Raw genomic sequence first — 19,944 nt, 5'->3', positions numbered from 1 at the left:
AATTGCTTAATGCATCAACAATTGAAAAACTAAATAGTATTTGTATTTGCCAGGAAAAATATCCCAGAGGCTCAGGATAAATCTGAAGACTAAAACGTTGTTAGCATTTTCCTCATGGAGACTCCTTTACTATAGCCTACATTATTAATGTTCAAATAGGAAGGAACATGAAGGACTTAAATGTTATTGATGTATTGATTTTGTGTGAATGTCGATAGTTAGTTATCGGTGTATGAATGGTAACGTGGGAAAGGAAAACAGGTCTCCCTTAAAAGAGTCTTCAGTCTCAATGGGATATACCTGTATAAATAAAGGTTAAAAAAAAATTAATAAAAGTAAAATGTTAATGCAGTTACCTATGTGTACATAGATGATGAATAGACATATGAATAGATGAGCCCATATTACTGTAGTGGGACAATAAAAAAACTATTCTTAACTAAATTAAATACTTTTTTGCCCTTTTTACAAGACCACAATGGTTTACACTTACACAAAAGATCAATTTTAACATGTCTTTCCTAAACAGAATATGATGCTTTCAAAATTTAATTTTATCAAGGGCAGCGGGGCCGAACTCCGCATAGATATCATTTTACCTGCACAGATGCTGCTGCTTTTATGATTGAATTTACATTCTCTACTAAGAGACTTAAAGGCCCTTGCAACTCAAATGCAGTAGATACTTTTAACAATGTTATTTGGGGAGTAATCTGAATGCTAGTATGGATCTGAAAAGAGTTAGGCATATTTGTCAATCCATAGTAAAAATATTGTCATTTCAGTTTGATGACAGTAATAGAAATTCTGTTTTAGAGGGCGGGACTATCGGTCTTCACATATGACACATTATGAACCTGAACCAATCACAGCAGTTCTCTGTTGAAACATTCCATAAAAATTCCATGACTGAGTGACTGTTACCATAGACCATTTGATACATGCGCCTGGGAGCCAAGCCCACACAGTCCTGGGAAATATTTTATATAGTTTTATAATATTTCTGAACATAAGATTTTTGTACCCTTGTTGGTTTAGTTACAGTAAACTTAAATTAACTGAAGGCTAAGAAAAAAAATGCTTAATGTTAAAACTGTATTTATTAAAAAGGAAATATCTGAAGCAGATGAACCAAAAGCCAAATTACCAATTAAAACAACACCAAATCTAAACATGATAAATATTACAGCTTTTAAACAGAAAATTCACAGGCCGAAAACACAAACACTGAACAACGGGAAACTTTCTCCGCACCAAGACATACAAAGTCAGATCACAGTTAAATACAAACAGTCTTCCTTATACAGGCGAATGTAAAATTAATTGTTGCAGTAAGCCGGCTGGTTCAAGCACCACGCTGCATATTAAATATGTGGCATTTTAATCAGTTATCAGTGCAAAACAAACAAAAACATCTGTCATCAAGGTGAAAACTAGTTGGAATGTTATTTAAAAGGCAATGGGTTGTGGAACATCCTGCAGGCAAATGTGATGTTCTATAAATACACTTAATGTAAAACCTGATGTCTTGTTTTAGTAAAGCACTACAGGTATAGTGTGAGGTAAGCGAGCGTGCAACGTGGATTTTATCCTTACCAGACAAGTCCAATCAGATCAGTACACCTCCTGTCTCTGCATTAAGAGCGCTGAGGCCCGATAATTTTTAGGATATTCAGCAGTACTGAGATCAGATGCAGTGAGAGACTACAACAACGTAAACTGTTTTTAAACTTCCTTCTCTTGGTCTGAGCGTGTCAGAGAAGGACACATTTATACTCACACGCACGTCAAATCCAGTGGTTCAACTCCCAAAAAAAGATAAGTAAGGTTTCGTGGATGTATGGTGGCCCCTCACGTTGTAAAAAAAACTTAAAAATTACTTTGATGGCTAACACACACATTTGTTAACTTGTTTAGTTGTCAAATAGCCTCACGCTTTTCTCTAAAACTTTAATAGTCCAAACACTAATCTAATAACATGTAATTTTCTAGGACAAGCCTGTTTTCTGCTAATGTAAAATGTAATTTGATACTCCACATTAAATCAATTGAGCCCCACCGTTGTAAACTCAACAAGTGGCTGTTATAAGTTAGTTGTTTCCTTCTTCACAGTCACTTTCAGTGGTTAATTTCATTAATATTGGTGAAAAGTTTTCAGTGGAAAACAGGAACAATAAATCCTCATAAATCCTCCTTTCTTCATTTCTGTCCATCTGTATGTTCTGTTTCTCCCAAGTCAACATTGCCCCAACATAAAGACCCCCCTTGCGCTTCTTGGAGTAGTTTTTATAGTATTTATCTGGAAGTAGTTCATTTTGATGAAATGACACTGAGCATATGGATGATGGTACACAAGGAGTTTTTGCTGCTATGAAATCATGTGAAACTGAAATCCATAGCTAAAGCTGCTCAGTCTGTGATGAAGGAAACAACGTCTCGTACTTTTCCGCCTGCAAAGTGTAGGTGGTGCTCAAAAGAAAGATTAAAGTATCACTTTAAGAATTCGGCATTATGAGGGGCATAACTACAAATTAAGACTTATTATTGTGTTTTCGACATAGCTTATTTTACTCAATCCCTGGTTTCTTATTCACGCTACCGCATGTCATAACATAAAAACCTACAAGCCCTCCTTAAAATCTTACCTCTTTCTTAATGTTTGTTTCCTATTACACACTCAAAAACAAGTTAAATAAATAAATAAATAAACCTAAACTCTGCACGGCTCCATTATTCTGAGATTTAGAGGTTGAGCTCCAGTGGAGCATCAATTAAATGCTGCTAGTCGCCAAACTACAGACATGGAAAGTATTTTGTTAGTCAAATCATCCGCATGCTTTGATCTTCACATTCACGTCCGAGATAAACACTTCCTTTCAAAATGAGGTGCTGTTGTGTGTACACTAAAATTCATCATCATCAGGACTATTTTCCCCTCACACACAGTTGGTTTTTAATTGGAGACAAATTATTAAATTCTAGACTTGTTTGGGACTCAATTGTCAAGCAAGTGATAATTTAATAACTGACAAAGTAAAAAACCTTGTGGTTGTTGAATTATGTCCTATACCACTGTCCTCTTGTCCAATCACAAGGACAAGGTAAATGCTTACGCTATCTATCTGTAATTGTCAGTCAAATACAACAACCTGCTTTTTTTTCTATAACCAAGTAAGCTACGTGGTAAGGTAAGGATTAAGAGCAAAGGAATGGTCAGACGTCCACTGGAAAGTTTTTTTTTTACTCCACATTTCTTTTGCTCTTGGCCAATATTTGACAGAGGTGTGGTGCTTAATTGACATGTATAAACATTATTGAGCAGGAGATTTGTTGTCAAATGTTGTCCATGATGGATGTTGACACTTAAAGTAAATAAAAAGCTACTGTAATCAGAATAATGGAGCTGTGGTTAAACATTTAGTGTACATGTAAATCACAACTGTCGGTTGCGACTCAGTTATGTTTTCTTAGCCATAATAGTCTGCTCAAAATGTGAAAATGCATAAAGTTGTCATGAAGTGAATTAAAGGACAAACATTCAGAGCCCAGTTTAGTCAGACGTGTAGTAGAGTTGCACCGGGTGAATAAATATCTCTAGTTCTTGTTTCTCTGCAGAGCCTCACACAGGTTGTGATTGGGATCTGGCTCCTGACTCATGATCTCCACACACTCCCATTCTCCGCTGCAGCTGGACCGCTTCACGGCCTCCACCACTGTCTGCACGTACAGACCATCCTCAAACGTTGGCGCCATGGCGACCGGCTCTCGCGCCCATGACCTGCGCTCGGCGTGAGCCTGGAACGACTGCCTCAGCGACTTGACCATGGAGCTCAGCCCCTGCAGGTGAGGCAGCGGCATCTCTTTCACCTCTGGCCCAGCCCACCCACTGTCACCTAGCAATAACTCCTCACCTTTACTCCCATTGCGTTGACCATACAGTTCTGTCCCCCTTGCAACCAGCCTCCCAGTGGATCCAACCACCATGACTTCGTGCACGAATGACCCCGGCATGTTAAAGTTCAAGGTCACAGTGCAACACACGCCCCCAGAGCTGGAACCAGCTCCACCCATTAACATCTGGAAGAAACAAAAGTCATCGCTGGTGACGCGGCGGATTCCTCGTATCAAACCGTTCTGTTGCACAAATGTCCGCAGTAAGCCGTGAACACGATTGGCTCGAGCACCCGTTAGGAAACTTAAAAGGTCAATGATGGCAGAGCCGACGGTGTGCAGGCCGCCCCCTCCCATCAGTTCCTCACACGTCCAGCCGTACGACTGATCCAGCAGGCTCGGGCCGTAGACTCGGACATCGCACACCTGCATTTCACCAACGTATCTCTCCACCAGCATTTGGCGCATTGCAACAAAGGCTGGCAGGAAGCGCAGGGTGTTACCCATGATGCTGAGCAGCTGGGGGTAGTATCTGGCTGCAGTCACCATCTTGAATGAGTCCACAGCTGTTGCAGCTTTCTCACACAACACATTTTTACCAATACCTGCAGAGAGAGGGAAAGAAAGGGTTTGTTATAAATCAGATACAACTGAATTCAATGATCTCAGAGATAAAGGCAAACCCAAAATTTAAATCTTCAAAAGACACAGTCTTGGTGGTGAATCTGTGTCCGTCTCAAAAATGGCTCTGTTTTGCTTACAGCTTCAGAGGCCGAGACACCGATTGTAGATTGTGTACCCAAGGGGAAACAACAATATTTGTATTGAATTTTAAGTATACAAACTCAGACATTGTAAGGTTTGAGAAGAACTTTCTGAGTTGTATTTATTAAGTCTCAAATTGAATCTAAAATAAATCTAAAAATAAAAGTGTGGAGACTTTTGAGGGATTCTGACTTTCTCTTAACCTCCTTTTACTTGATTTTTTTTTACCTCATTTCATCTTACGTTTTTGTCAAGTGTTTTATTTTTTTCGTTTACTTTTCGTTTTCATGTTAATTCAATTTTAACATGAAACATTCATTACTGCATGTAATTTCTATATTGTAAAGCACTCAGATAGCTCTATTTCTTGTGTGAAAGGTGCTAGACAAGTAAAAATTAATATGATTAAAAGTGTTTTTTAAATCTCCCCCTCCCCCAAACCTTTGTAGGATATTAATTTGGTAGGCTTCCTTTAATTAGAAATAAAGTTTTACATACAAATTTATGTTGTAAATATACTCTATTGATATTCATAAAGGTTACGTTTTAGAATTAGAAGTAGACAACTCAGAATAACGTGATACAATTCAACAACATAATAAAAAACAAGTTGCAGCCTAAAAGTGAACATAAAGCTGATTCAAGGCTTCTCTAAAACAGTTTGAACAAAACAAATTTGGATTTATAGGGCTGCATCTCTTTTAGCAGAGTGTACAGTATATTAAATATGATAAGAAGCAGTAGGGTGGACACTGGGGAGTTGATGGCCTTACATGGCATTACTGTACTGTTCCTGGGAATCGGTTTGAATAAACAAAAAGTAATGGTTCTCATGCCTCCACATGTGATAGCACAGAGGGCGTGCATGGTTTTTATACATGGAGATCAGTGGCCTTCATGCCCCTTGGAGGTGGTGCTGTGGATAAGGCCTTTGGTGGGGACACACTCAGGAAGTTTCAACTATAACAGGAAGCTGAGGTCAACGCTCTGGAATTCCATCAGATACAGTAAGTTAACTTTAAAGATCTACTCTCCTCTGATACGATGATGTGTTCAGTGTTTGCTACGATGTGTTATTAAAACATGTGTCTTGTGGGGAAATTACTATTTTTATCTGTTAAGTTCTGTTTTGGGGTTTTCTCCCTTCAAATGACTTTGTGGTGATCATGGCTATGATCACCAATAATCACATCTCTGGATAAACCTTAAGAAACATGATACAGAAAATGCAGCCATTTTCAGTCCATGCATCTATTGATGAGGACAGTCACTACAGTCAAAAAAATATTCAAATCTTTCCCAGAGCTGACCTGCCACGCCCAGCTGGTTTAGCTCACCTTGTACTGTATAACAGACACTTATGGTTTAAGTGGAAACTTGAATGTGAGCTCAGCTCTGAATCTGGTGTTTAGAAGAAAATCTGAGATAATGTAGTGGCATCATTCATGTGATATCAAAATTCAATACAGTGTTGTGTAAAAGAAACAAGATTTTTTTTTAAACCCACCAATAATGGTATGTTTCAAGCATAATTTCAGTAAAATTGTTTGTGTGTTTATGACCTCTTACCCAGTGCTTTGACAGCGATCTGCCTTGTCATTGAAGGTGGAATATAGATGCAAACAAGGTCGACATCTTGGTGCAGCAGCACGTCATCAGATCGGCTGGTGTGAAATGGGATGCCCAACTCCTTCGCCAAGCAACGCGCCTCTTCTTCACTTCGCCCCCAGAGTGCATGAACCTCAAAGCCCTCAGCCTTTAACAACGGGACCAGCACCCGGGCTGTGCTCCCTGTGCCAAACACGCCAACTCCGGGCAACATGGCAGTGCCACTCTCCGCGACCTTACGTCTTTACCATGGCCATCGTCACAAAGATCCCAACAGCATGCAAATCACGTGTCTGTTGGGCTGTACCTTTAAAATGAAAATAACAGACTAATGAAGCTAGGTGAAATAGTCAATATCACACATGTTTTAATGCAGTTTCCACTCTTGAGGTGATACTTAAACTTAGTGAGCAATAATAACTACAGTATGTATGTACAAGCAGTCAATGTGCATTCAGCAGAAGTTCAACAAGTTCAGATTATCAATTACAGATATTCGATCTATCACAATGTTACAGTAACTGCCTCCACAGAGAAAAAGTTATGTCATCTCCCAGCTCAATGACTGTACCAAAAAACAGGATAAACATGTTTGATGGCGGTCTAGACCAGTTTTCTTACTCATAAGCACTCTGACAGCTACCTACATTGTGTCCTGCTGCATAGTTAACATGCCATTCCTCAGATGTTCCACACCCACAAAAAGTGAACTCTACCGCTGAAGCAAGTACAATGTGTGTCTGTGTGTGTTTGACCTCGTCCAGGTTAAAAACGTATTTAGTGACATATGTGCAAACAACAGGCACATAACTGACTTCATCCACAACTCGGTAAAATATGAAACAGTGTAGCTGAGCTCACGCTAAGGTGATTTCCTAACTGTTATTGTGTGTGTGTGTGTGTGTGTGTGTGTGTGTGTGTGTGTGTGTGTGTGTGTGTGTGTGTGTGGATTTCAGTTGTTGATTTAATTCTTGTTAAGTCTATATGACGAGTGTATGTGGTGGGCACACCTGCTCACAGTATTACTTAGTTTCAAGGAGAAGGGTGGGATGAGCAGCTCTTGGGTTGACTCAATATTATATTGTGAATATGTATTTAATTATCAGAGTTCCTACAGTTTAAGGCAAGTTAGAGTTAAGGCTTTTAAAATGCCACTCAGAATGTAATTAAAGACCAATTTTACAACAACAACAAAAAACAGAGAAAAACATCATGAATTACTAAATTTCGCCAAAAACATGACTTCCTTGGTCCAGTGAAAAAGTAATACTTCAAATGTTGTTTTTAACTTGGAATGTCATTATTTTAGGCCATTCAAAAAAACTAAAAAGGAAATATTATGAATGTGTCACTGACCATATCAGATCATGTCATGCTGATCTGAATTATGTAAATGCTAGAGGAAATTGTAATTTATCAAAATAAAAGTAAATAAATTGAAAAAAGATTCTACCAATTATTTTATAAATTCAATGTCTCTCCCAGAAGCCAGGGAGTGTGTAAGTGTGTGCCGGTGCATCTGCATTAAATGTGTTGCCTTTGAAAAGGAAACTTCCCTTTTCTTACAGTGCCTCACATCGTGACCAAACAATGTATATTTATAGACTGGCAGCAGGTGAAACAAATATATTTACAGACTGTGCAGGTGATGCCTTTTTATCCAGTCCCTGGAAACTAACCGAGCTGTGGTTAACAAAGCCATTACACACGAAACGGTAATCGTTGATAAATAATACTTGGGGCAGCAGCCATAGTTTTTACGACACCAAAAGCCAGAAGAAAGGGGCTTCTACTTTAAATTGTATATGCGCACATTATGATCCGGATATCAAAGGTTCACACACACTGAGCTGGTTAGTGATAACGTTAGCACGTGCAGCTAGTCGGCCAGACAGCCGCAAAACAACTTCAAACAGCTCCCGATAACCGTGGGAACTTCACACAATTTACACCTTGAGTTTATCTACCTGATAGTTTTAAAACGTGGTGTGAAAATCAACAATTATTGCTAAAATGTAACATTGGCTACCTACTGTATTTTCCAACAGCGGTTGAAGGTTCTCCGCCGGGCGCTGCCCAGTTGCTAATGGTAACTTCACTCACTGAGAGGCGGACCAAAGAGGCTGAAGGAGGCCGGAGATGTGTCATCACTCAGCAACGGATTCACAAAGCGAAACACTCTGGAAGGCCAACAGTGAGAACATTCTTCCTTACTTTAACACACTTCACGGTTAAAACTGCATAAAACGCGGTAAAGTAACGCAAATAATGGGCGAATTGAGGAACTTATATCTCCACAAAACACTGACGCCGCCTTGGCTAGAATGTGATGATCAGAGAGGCAGAAGGAGGCCGGAGATGGATCACCAGAGGCGGATACACTAAGCGGAAACTGCCGCCTCTTGCTGGATTCCAACGGCGCGTAAACACTAAAAAGTAGCCTACTTGTGTAGAAGAAGTTTGCAGATAAAGCTAGGAGCTGGTAAAACCATTTTATTGAAAGACCTCCAGAAGTTTTTTTTTCTAGTTTTTAACTATACTGTATATGTATAGCTGTAGCCTACTCTCCTACTTTTCTGTATTTGTTTCTTTTATTTATGTCCCTGCTGCCTCAACACCGAACTCTCCGCTTTGCGTAGATCAATAAAGGAATATTTTATTCTATCATATCTTAAAATTTAAATACACTACAATATTTATAAAAGGCCTATACAGTGATATACAATGTGAAAGTACATTGTAAAGGCTATTGATATGTTGGATTGGTTTGTCCAATGTATCAGTAGTAGGTATACAGGCCTACATTGTTGGAATTGCATAGAAGAATGATTAGCAATTATGCCTTCAACAAATCATCCATTTGGTCATTGCCGTTGGTTTAAATTTGAACTAAGTGCGTTTGTAGAATGAGTCAAAGAGTTTAATACCGCAGATGGTCCGTCCTCCCTCCGGTAGATGTCGCTGCAAAGCGGTCGGTCCACCGCCAAACAAGCCGGTGTGTGACGGAGTGAGGAAGCATCTAACTGAAAGTATTGAACATCCATCCTGTGGGAAAGTACGCTTACTTAGGCCCTTTTGCTAAAGGTAATTATGTATTACTTATTAATATTCTATTACATACCCCATTGTGATTAATTAAACATTTATTTAAGATTATAAGTACAGTTGGAGTGTGTCTTGTTGGAATACTTCCTTTTCAACTAGCTAGCATGCTAACGAACTAGCACCCTCAGATATTGCAGATTCATTCTGTTCAGCAGCAGTTAGCTTAGCTTAGTTAAGCTATAGCCTTCAGGTGCTGATGGTATTGAGCCACCGAGAAAACAGTTTTTGTAAACGAAGCATAGGCTTCTGTTGTGTGTAAACGTGTGTACACATACATGAGCAGATATTTACTTGAATGATTTATGTGTGTCACGTTGTTGAGAATGACTATGCCATAACTGAGATTAAAATGAAATCAATACAAATGTTTTCTTTCTGCTAGCTGCCCAATCACCTTATAACTGTTGTTGTTTTTGCAGGACAGTGACAGGAAGGGGGAAAAATGGTAGGTATCTTTTTTACATGTTAAACATACTAATTAATGTTTTCCCAGAGCTGTATATGGTGCTGTTAGTTTACAATTAATATATTTCCCCCCTCCCCCTGTGTTAAGTCTCGCAGATATGATTCCCGAACAACCATATTTTCTCCTGAGGGTAAGTGCAATTCCCCATCAATCTAGTATTAAGCATGGTGAATATTTTAATATTTGGACATTTGTGTGTCAAAGAAACTTAAGTCTTGACTCCTGTTTACAGTACTGTTGGTAGAAAAGTACTTAGGGTCTGTGAAGACATAAGGTTAAGGTGAACTTATTTGCCTAGTGAGTTATTTTTTGACCTTGGTAACAGCTGTTTGACATTCTGTTGAAAGCACTGGTAAAAACTTGAAAATGGATCCGAGTTACCACCATTATGTTGGACTACTTCTTCAGCTGGCCGGTGCGATTTCCATATACTAGTCTTTACGATTTAAGTTGTCTCTAGCCCAGTATAGTTAAACCATATGACTGTGTTTTACAGGACGCCTCTATCAGGTGGAGTACGCAATGGAGGCGATTGGTCATGCCGGCACATGTCTCGGGATTCTAGCAAAAGACGGAGTGCTGTTGGCAGCAGAGCGACGCAACATTCACAAACTGCTTGACGAGGTTTTCTTCTCCGAGAAGATCTACAAGCTCAATGAGTGAGTTAAGTGACTACTTAAGGATCAAGTACTTGACCCGATCTTTGTCTTGTCTTTTCTTAGGCCCTGTTCTCACGGCAACACGAAACGGTGCAAACGCGGAAAAATTCCCGCGGTTGCACTATAACATGTACATGAAAACAGCAAACGCAGGCATGAAACCGCAAGTTTTTGAGATCTACTCCCAGGGAGGATTTTTTGGAAAACACAACGGTTTTGGTTTCTTGTAAACACCGAAACCATTTCCCCTGATAACGCTGATGTCACGGCTCCACTTCACGTATGCATAGTCTATAACATTTGCTGTCAAAATACCCACACGCGAGTTATAAAGTTAGAAGACAACATAACATGCACAGTGTCTCCGCGGCACCATCACTGTGATCAGCGGAGAGTGTCGTGCAGGGCTCAAATATAACACTCGCCAATTTAGTCTATAGTCTATTAGTAAGTTATTGATACCATGCAACCGCCTCTTTGTCTGGAGAAAGATTTGTGCTCTGCCGGTTTTTCTAGCAAAATAAACGTGTGTAGCTTCTATATGCCAGGGACACGGCTCTCTCTACATTAAAAAACACTATCCATAGTTCGCAGCGGTTAAGTTACTGTTCAACAAAAGGAGCATTAAGGCTACGGCTTCACAGTAAAAGCATGTCACTGGCTAAACATAGCATTTCACTGGACAAACGTGAGTTAACTTTTATTTTGAAGTACGCCTAACAGGAAAGATAGCCGCTCACAAAGCTCCTTCACTAAGTATGTCTTCTATTTTCACGAGTTCAATGGGTGAAATAAGAGGACAGAAAGCTTGTCATTTACAATACTTGTAACCCCAAGCTTACACCAACCGCTTTATGAACGTTAGTGGCATTAATTTTCGGTTACAGTAAGGTTTTATGCATCAAATTGTACCGGAAAAGCTATCTACTACTACCTTGTACTGCCAACTGCTGGCATGGCATGCTTACTACAGCGATTTCGTCCCGTTTCCTCTGAAAACATGTGTACGAGTGAAGATGTCAGATAAATTGTGTCTGAACGGGTTTTTTTTTTAAACCAAAAACGGGAAAACTGTCACGTTTTCACCGTGAGAACAGGGCCTTAGTCTTGTGTGTGATCATCTTTTTCAGAGACTTGGCGTGCAGTGTTGCTGGAATCACATCAGATGCTAATGTACTGACAAATGAGCTGCGGCTAATTGCACAGAGGTGAGTGTTTAAGAAGAACCTGGCATACAAATTCTAGGGCGGTTCCATAAACCGCCTAGGTTGTGGATGTTCTCCCTACTTTACAGGCAGATGTTATGTTTTCAAAGTAAGTTATCCAGCAGGGGATATGTAACGGAAATGTAACAATATTTACAAGCTGTAGGTGGTCGGTTGTGAATGCACTACCATTCATTTAAGAAGCTCTGTAGGTAAAAGCTTAAGATTTTTAGAGCTTCTTAGGACTGATATTATGCCCAACTACCAGCCTGTTGATTGGAATCTGAATTTGCAGATATTCAATAACTATCTGTAAATGGTTGTGCTTAACTTTCTACCCATGTATCACATTTAAGCAATAGCTCACAACAGGCAGTGGAATGTGCTCATTATACCACAGTTAGAGGACGGCGACCCCTTATACGCCCATTATACAACAGTTAGGAACCAATCAGATCGCTGGATTTAAGCCACCCGTTTAATAAATCAACACAAACCGTTGACCAGTTTCATTTCTCTCCAGATATTTATTGCAGTACCAGGAGCCAATCCCCTGTGAGCAGCTGGTGACAGCCCTGTGTGACATCAAACAGGCGTACACACAGTTTGGAGGTACAGTGCACAGTAGTCTCCCTGTCTAGTAGTTTGCTCTTATATCTTCATTATAGTGAGGGATTCATGGGAATAATTATACATCTGTTTTAGGTTTCATCTTTTTGATACTGCACATTTAAAAAGTGAATAATCACAATGTCTGCCTAAAAGCCTTGAATCAGACGGCATCAAATGTAATATTGGTGAACAATTAAGCAATAGCTCACGACAGGCTGTGGAATGTGCTCATTATACCACAGTTAGAGGGCGTTGTTCCGCCCGACGGGAAGCAGAGGGACGGCGACCCCTTTAGCTGGGATAATATAATGACAGAGTTTTCTCATCTTTGGGGGTTTTGGCATTCTGGAACAGCTGTGTGCTTTGTGTTTACAGGTAAGAGGCCGTTTGGGGTTTCTCTGCTGTACATGGGCTGGGATAAACACTATGGCTTCCAGTTGTACCAGAGTGACCCAAGCGGCAACTACGGAGGCTGGAAGGCAACCTGTATCGGCAACAACAGTGCTGTAAGTCTTAAATTCTTGAAAATTAGTGGGATGATCTCAACAGATACACCAGAGGGGTATACACGAAGCAAACTCAACAGAGCCTTGCTCTCTTTTCTTGATCTGGTTCAACATAACACATACCCTCGCTCAGAGCTTACCGGTATCACAAAGGCGGTTATCAACCTCTTACGGCCACCACACACATCCTGCGTCTACCTCTGGAGCGCGTCGCGTTACCTTACTGCTGCCTCTCTCGGACTTTTCTCGGACACACATGCAACGTCTCAGCAGCTGCTGCAGCGCTGCTTCTAAAAGCCCTATCTTTCTACATAGAGTTTTCATAGATAATTCCCATTAAAAATGAAGTTCTTTCATGTCATCTATGATGCATATGATTTATATTGAGTCTGGACAGTAATCCGTGCGCCCCATTGCCATTTTTTTATTTTTTTTGCCATATTTTCGCTTGTTGGAAGTTTTATTTTGAAGGGGACACACCAGGAAATGGTGAAACTACAGCGAAAGCTGCCAGTATGAAGTCAATATGACTCTCAGCAGAGTATTTCAAAAATCACTTTACTGATTTATACGGGAGAGAGAGAGGGGGGTGTGGTCGGGGAAGAAGAAGGCCGTAGACACAGATAGAGCAACGGAAAACTGTTGCGCTCATCATGATCTTTTTTATTTCTTCACTATATTGGATGTCTATATGTGTCATTTATCCAAAAATGAAATGCCAGAACTAATTGAAAATTAGGTTTTAAATCCCTCGGATTTTGATTGCACAATTAAATCGTGAAATAAAGGGATTATTCGCGTATACGACTGAGGGATGTTTTATTTTGAAATAAACACACCGGGTAAACGTGTAACTAGAGTGAATGCTGCTGGTATGACTGTCAGCAGAGTATTTCTCTATCAGTTAAAGCACAGAGACGCGAGAGAGACGCGCTGCTCTCAGAAAAAAAATAGGCGAGCCTCCTGAGGTGAAGGGGAGCGTCGCTGCAGACGTGCCTCCGACGCGCCTCAGCAGTGCGTCTGAGGTTGGATGTGTGCTCGCTCTACGTTGATTTCACAGTCTGTGACAAAAAGTTAGATGCAGACGCGAGGTAGACACGCAGTAGAGGTAGGATGTGTGTGGGGGCCGTTATGTTGAACGAGGGTTTCAGCTTCAGGCTCTGTGCGCGTCCCCATGAAAGGGGGCGTTTGGCCCGTCATTTGACTCTGCTTCCGCACAAAATGGACTGATCTTGTGCCGCTAACTTTACACAAACAAACTGATTGCGAGCAGCTGAGAAAAAAAAAGTGTGTCGCTGACATCATTCAAGAGGAAGAGTTTGTCAGTCTGAATTATTACAGAACAGCAGAAAACAGAGAGCCGAAAAAAACTCTTACTGCAAATAAGGAAAGTGTAATGCTGCCAGCATGGAAATTATTTATTTATCTTGCCGATCGTTCTCGCAGTGCGTAACGTGACATTATAAAACAATGAAACGTTGAACTCGGATTTAAACACTATACCATTTAGCCTAATATATTTATATGCTACTTTGCTATATTTATAGCACTACGCCTATAGTCCCACACTTAAAGCCACTACGAGTAACATGGCACGTTGGCGTCCCCTTTGGACAAAAGCGGTAGTATTTTTACGACGCACGCTGTCGCAAAGCTGTTTCCTAGCGCGTGCCAGGCGCGCGAGTGTGAACTGAGAAGGGAGCAATATAGTGCATGTCCGTGTGTTGAAAGTGTGAGGACTCTTTTCGGCTCCGTGAGAGTGGTTTTGACACTGCATCAACTAATGCCAGTCACAGCCACACACACCTGATTGCAATGAGTTGCAGCAGTGTCACCTAACTACTCTCTCTCTCACGGAGCTGAAAGATCGTGTGTCCGACTCCTCACAGAAAGCGAATGAACGAGAGACGGCAGTTAGTATGGATCACGATGAGGTAATGTGTTTATGTTGTTGTAAATAATGACTATTTCAGATAATGGTTATCTGATGATGGTGAAGCAAAGCAAACTTTGTTAGTACCAACCGCTCATTCATTTAGGAGTAAACACTGCAGTCTAGTTTCGCTCTCGTGAAATTGTATACACGTTGCTTGGCAACGCCCTGGTCCCGCGCGTAGCCTATATCACTCTCCCTTTTAGCTTTTCTTCATTGCATTTTTTCTTTGATGGTTCAGCCCCGTTATTAGTCATTATGACGACAAATAACTGTCTCAAACAAGGCTCCCGCTCCCCTTCCCTCACCTGGAGGGATAGGCTTCTCAATTCACGTTGCTGCGCCACTCTGAAATCTGCGACCAATACGGATATGTGACCATAGAGCCTGCACGAGCGAACCGAAAATCGGACTGGGTGTGCGACCAGACCAAAAGCAGTAATAAAAACTATTTAAAAATGTCTTTCTTTGCACTGATGGTCTCGTTTGCTGTTAAAGGTAATTTATGATTATCAGAGGAAACATGAGGTTGTTTAAAAGATATTTAAATGTTACTCGTAGGCGCTTTAAGAATGTAAATTAAATCTGACACTGTCCCCAAATGAATAGCTTATGTGGAAAATCACTTTAGTTTTGGGCAACATCAAAATGAAGACTATTTTGATTTAGGCTAATAGCATTTTATTTGAATCTTACAAATACCAATACATTAAAAAACCTGTAGTCTCTATTTTTCGGACAAATATGAATCTACTGTGCAGAAGCTTAACCTGCGATGTCCGAACTGTGACAGCTGTCACCTGTCACATCCCAACTGTATTAATTATTTCATCGCCCTCATCTTCCCCTGATGTTCCAGTGATAGCCTACTGTATTCAAAGCTCCTTTTCATATTGTAAACGTCATACACTACTGATGAAAAGAAAGAAGCCCACAGTGAAATAATGTTGCAACCTGTGATTTTATAGAACGCTTCATTAAGAGCCAGTGTGTGTAGATCGCCAGGTAAAATCATTTGAGGTGAGAGCATAGAGTGGCGCTGCATATAGTAGCCTATAGAGCTGTTAAGCGGAAGTGGCGGAATTACGGGGCATGGGACCTCTCGGCTGAAAAAAAATGAATGAGAGTCTATGGAAAGTAATCTACTATTTTCTGGTCCCAGTCATTAAATGCCTTGGATTACATATATGTTTTGTATGGGTCTAAATGATCATTTTTCATGTGAAGAGTTTGACGGTATGTTGTATGATTATTCGTCTAACGGCTTTTGAACAACTACAAGTCTGGTCGCCTCTGTGACGTCACCTCAACACATTCCCTCCACTTCTCGACTGACAGTGCTAATGCTAATGCTAATGGCTGGCGTGGACAACGCCAACAATCTCCCCACTCGAGAAATTGAAACTCTCCACATGTCCACTTGTGTAGTGGTTTTCGCCACGCTGAAGACTTTTGTCTTGTCATTGAAAGAAGGCGGTAAAGTGCATTAAAGACACAGCCATGTTTCTGAGCTAAGCGGTGCGAGTGGTGGTGACGTATATCACAAGTGTCAAGAGCAGCGAAGAGCTGTAGTCCACAAAAGCGCTCTGCACAAAACCTGACCGTATCCAGCTTCTACTCGCTAAATTGTTCCATTCTTTGCACGAAAAAATACCATCTAAATCCATACAAAACATATGTGTAATCGAAGGCATTTCATGACTGGGACCAGAAAATAATACATTTCTTTCCATTGACTACCGTTGTAATTTTTCGAGCCTAGAGGTCCCGTGTCCCGGAAGTAAGCCACTTCCGCTTAACAGCTCTATAGGCGTAGGCTATTTTACATTGTCTGCATCAATAACTGTATGCATGTGGTAAAAAGCCGCAGCGCAATGTTACAGTTCACTCTGCTGTAAGCCTAATGTCACGGCTTCATTTTGTTCATTAACTTACGGATCAATACGTTTAGATGTAACAGTTTCCTAAGTGAGAATGTAGCTCTCAGACAATATTGTCAGGTCCGCGGGATTTCCAAATGTGTAGTTTCCTTAAAGAGGACCTATGATACTTTTCGACTTTTATGACCTATAAACGTTGTTATAATGATTTATAGTCATGTTTAACCATACTAGAATATCAAATAATTACGTACATGCATTTCGACGTATTCCCTGCTGACCGTCTGGGGTGGCTGTGCAGAGCACTAAAAACTATGGCAGCCGGTCGAGCCGAACTTGTTCAAATATCCGGGTAGTTTCTGTCACGCTCGGGTAGTTTCTGTCATGTTTCCATGTATGGTAATGCTGCTCAGGCAAGCTCCGGCTGCATGCCCCCACCTTCCTGAAAATCTCCCGCTGCTGGGAGGAAGGTAACCAATCACAACGGAGTGGGGTTTGCAGCAGGGGGGAGGGGCGGAGAAGCTCAAAGCAGTGTGTAGAGAGAAGCCCCTTTTACACAGAGATTGCGGCATATTGACGGAACAACATCACTCCAATATGCCGGCTTTGCTTGCTTCTGTGTTATTTACACAGAACCAAGCAACGCCGGCCTGCTGGCGCATCAGTAGTCCCTTTTACACAGCGCTCCGGAATGAAAGAGGTGCTTGTAAACAGCGTCAGGTGTGACGTAAACATTTAGCGCCGCGCCGGTCAGCTGCTTTACAACAACAACAATGGCCGGTGAATTGAGAGCAGAAGTGCTGGAGCTTGCAGTAAGAGGGCCGTATTTTACTGTCCCCACGATGTGCCAGTTGATCTCGCTACGCGCTGAGTCCAACATCACTGGGACAGTTAACCAAACTGACTAAATCAATCCGACCGCTTCACCTCTGTGTGTGTGTGTGACAGGTTGGTTGTGAGCGAGTCTCTTTGTGAGGGCAGCGATCTGCCAATCAGACATACACATACACATACACATACACACAGTGTGTGAAGTCACGTTACTGTAGACAGAAATAAAGTGTGGATATACGCTCAGACTTAGGATAATAATAGCGGCGGCGGAATGTGTTAGCAAAACAGTAGCTCTGTGGCTAACAGCTGAGCCGGAGCCTTCAGTCAGCTGAAGCAGACAGTCTAGCGGGGCGAGCAGACTATTCCCCCGTTACTAGGTCGACCTTCAAGCTGAACAAGAGCCCTCCGCTGCGCGTCGGGCTCCTGCTTCAGCTTGTCGGTCTTTATTTCTAGCAAGTGACCCGTTCGCTATACTTTATCCCTTACTTAGCCTAGCCTAGCTTTCCATTGTACAACTTCTCCTGGGCAGAAATAGACTCATACACTCTGCAAAATGAAGCGCGGGGGTTTGGATTGAGCAACGGACCTTATGATCAGCTAGATTATACACCGTTCCTTTTATTTGGTGATTTTTACGGGACATCAGGCCGCCGTGGTTAATGTTAAACACACGTCCTTCAACTGCTAACATGGTCGCATGTTTAGAACGTAGACTATGGAACGTCAAACGCCCCCCTGTTCCGCAACAACAAGCTGGAGCATTTAAACAGAGAGGCGGAACTGATCGTGTCGGGAATCTTACTACCCCCCGAGGTAGTAAAAGTCCCGGAACGATCACTCGCACCTTTCTTCCCTCGTTCCGCAACTGTCGCATTTATACAGCAGGGCGGAGGGCCGAAAGGCCGGCATATTCCCGGCTTTCACTGGCTGTGTAAAAGGGGCTAGAGACTGCTGTGCTCGCTAGGGTAAGAGGAAGAGTGTCCCGAAAATCTACATAGTTTTTTGTGATGTGATTCGTGTCAGGTTGCTCTATAGCAGTTTTTTAACAAGAAATTAAGACCAGAAAAGTAGTATAATAGGATCTCTTTAAAGGGCAGCGCTCTAAGAGCCAAATTTAAGCTAAAACTCTGGAACAAAAACTGGTAGGAGCAGGTTAGCCGTGCAGCCTCTGTTACCACGGTGATCTAGCCAGGTAGAAAGAGAGCTACCTTTCGTGATACTGAAAATTCTGGCTTTAGGCTCAACAGACCTCGCTCAGCCCTTAATCTCGCTTCATTGTATACCCCTCAGGCAGTGTCATTTAGAAGTGATCATAGCGGTCCTGAATATGAATAGAACATTATACATTATAATGTGTTTTCTTTAATTTTTTTTTTTGGCTTTGACTTTTTTTGAGCTGGTAGCAACAGGCTTTTTTTATAACACATTTCTCTTTAGATTGTGCAAAGAGTGATATAAAACTACTCATACGCCTACACAATTGACAGTGAAAATGTAAAGATGTATCCATATATAATTTTGTTACATTATTCCTTTGAGTGGTATTTGATGAGCTGACTTCTTTTGTCTCAGGCTGCAGTGTCCATGTTGAAGCAGGACTACAAAGAGGGAGAGATGTCTCTGTCCTCTGCTCTGGCTTTGGCTGTCAAAGTTCTCAACAAAACAATGGATGTCAGCAAACTCTCAGCAGAGAAAGGTGAACTTTAAAAGTACTTTGTATTTTTTTTGCTTCTTATTCTAGTATATTTCTTGCAAAATTAACCTTTTGTAGTAAATAAACCAACTACTGCCTGCCTTGTTACTAAACATCTCTTGGTGGAACAGCTGGATATTTACTAAAACACAATGTTTTTTCACATTGACTGTTTCAGTGGAGATTGCCACCTTGACACGAGAAGACGGGAAAACAAAAATCAAAGTGCTGAAACAGAAAGAAGTTGAAGTTCTAATCAAGCGGCACGAGGCCGAGGAGGCCAAAGCTGAAAAGGAGAAGAAGGATAAGGAGCAGAGGGAGAAAGACAAATGAGCTCAATAATTATTTTGTCACCATGTCCTGTGTTGTTTTGTCTTTTACATTAAAAGTTTTGAACCGGATAGATGCGTTGTGTGTATTTCTGTCTCAAAATAAAAGGACATTCAGTATTATTATAATATTCAATATTCCAATAAAAAGCCAAGTGACATTAATACTAATGTGGTGGACAAATGAATACATTGTATACAAATCAACAGCAACATGAACTACACCCTCAACTTGTATTACTATATTTACTGATCCTACAAGTTTTATATTATTGGTTGCACACATGTTCACCATTTTTCATGATGCAGATTCTCACCATATCTTTTCTTTCTGTCTGGTATATATACAGGTCCTTCTCATATAATTAGCATATTGTGATAAAGTTCAATATTTTCTGTAATGTACTGATAAACATTAGACTTTCATATATTTTAGATTCATTACACACAACTGAAGT

General features: G+C 40.9%; 2 protein-coding genes across 3 annotated transcripts; one reads left to right on the top strand and one right to left on the bottom strand.

The window, feature by feature from the left end:
• Window positions 1-1,087: 1,087 nt before the first annotated feature.
• gfod2 (glucose-fructose oxidoreductase domain containing 2) lies at window positions 1,088-8,509 on the bottom strand. Of its 2 annotated transcripts, none has more exons than XM_080047562.1 (3): window positions 8,294-8,509; window positions 6,226-6,571; window positions 1,088-4,496 (listed from the first exon to the last, which is right to left on the bottom strand). In XM_080047562.1, exons 2-3 carry the CDS (start codon window positions 6,476-6,478, stop codon window positions 3,595-3,597), a joined length of 1,155 nt encoding a protein of 384 aa, XP_079903688.1. In that variant the 5' UTR covers window positions 6,479-6,571; window positions 8,294-8,509; the 3' UTR covers window positions 1,088-3,594. The 2 variants fall into 2 exon arrangements, with proteins under 2 accessions (XP_079903688.1, XP_079903687.1); XM_080047561.1 differs by having other exon boundaries at window positions 8,298-8,509.
• Window positions 8,510-9,238: 729 nt separating this feature from the next.
• On the top strand, window positions 9,239-19,558 carry LOC307250617 (proteasome subunit alpha type-4-like). The gene is made up of 9 exons (XM_080027733.1): window positions 9,239-9,348; window positions 9,789-9,814; window positions 9,923-9,965; window positions 10,332-10,494; window positions 11,625-11,702; window positions 12,223-12,311; window positions 12,687-12,817; window positions 19,037-19,160; window positions 19,336-19,558. The coding sequence occupies exons 2-9, from the start codon at window positions 9,812-9,814 to the stop codon at window positions 19,488-19,490; spliced, it is 786 nt and encodes a 261-aa protein (XP_079883859.1). The 5' UTR covers window positions 9,239-9,348; window positions 9,789-9,811; the 3' UTR covers window positions 19,491-19,558.
• Window positions 19,559-19,944: the final 386 nt, after the last annotated feature.

This window comes from Ammodytes marinus, assembly GCF_949987685.1.
Source record: "Ammodytes marinus genome assembly, chromosome: 1".
NCBI lineage: Eukaryota > Metazoa > Chordata > Actinopteri > Uranoscopiformes > Ammodytidae > Ammodytes > Ammodytes marinus.
Note: the sequence above shows the minus strand (reverse complement) of the source record. Positions and strands in the feature narration are given on the sequence as shown.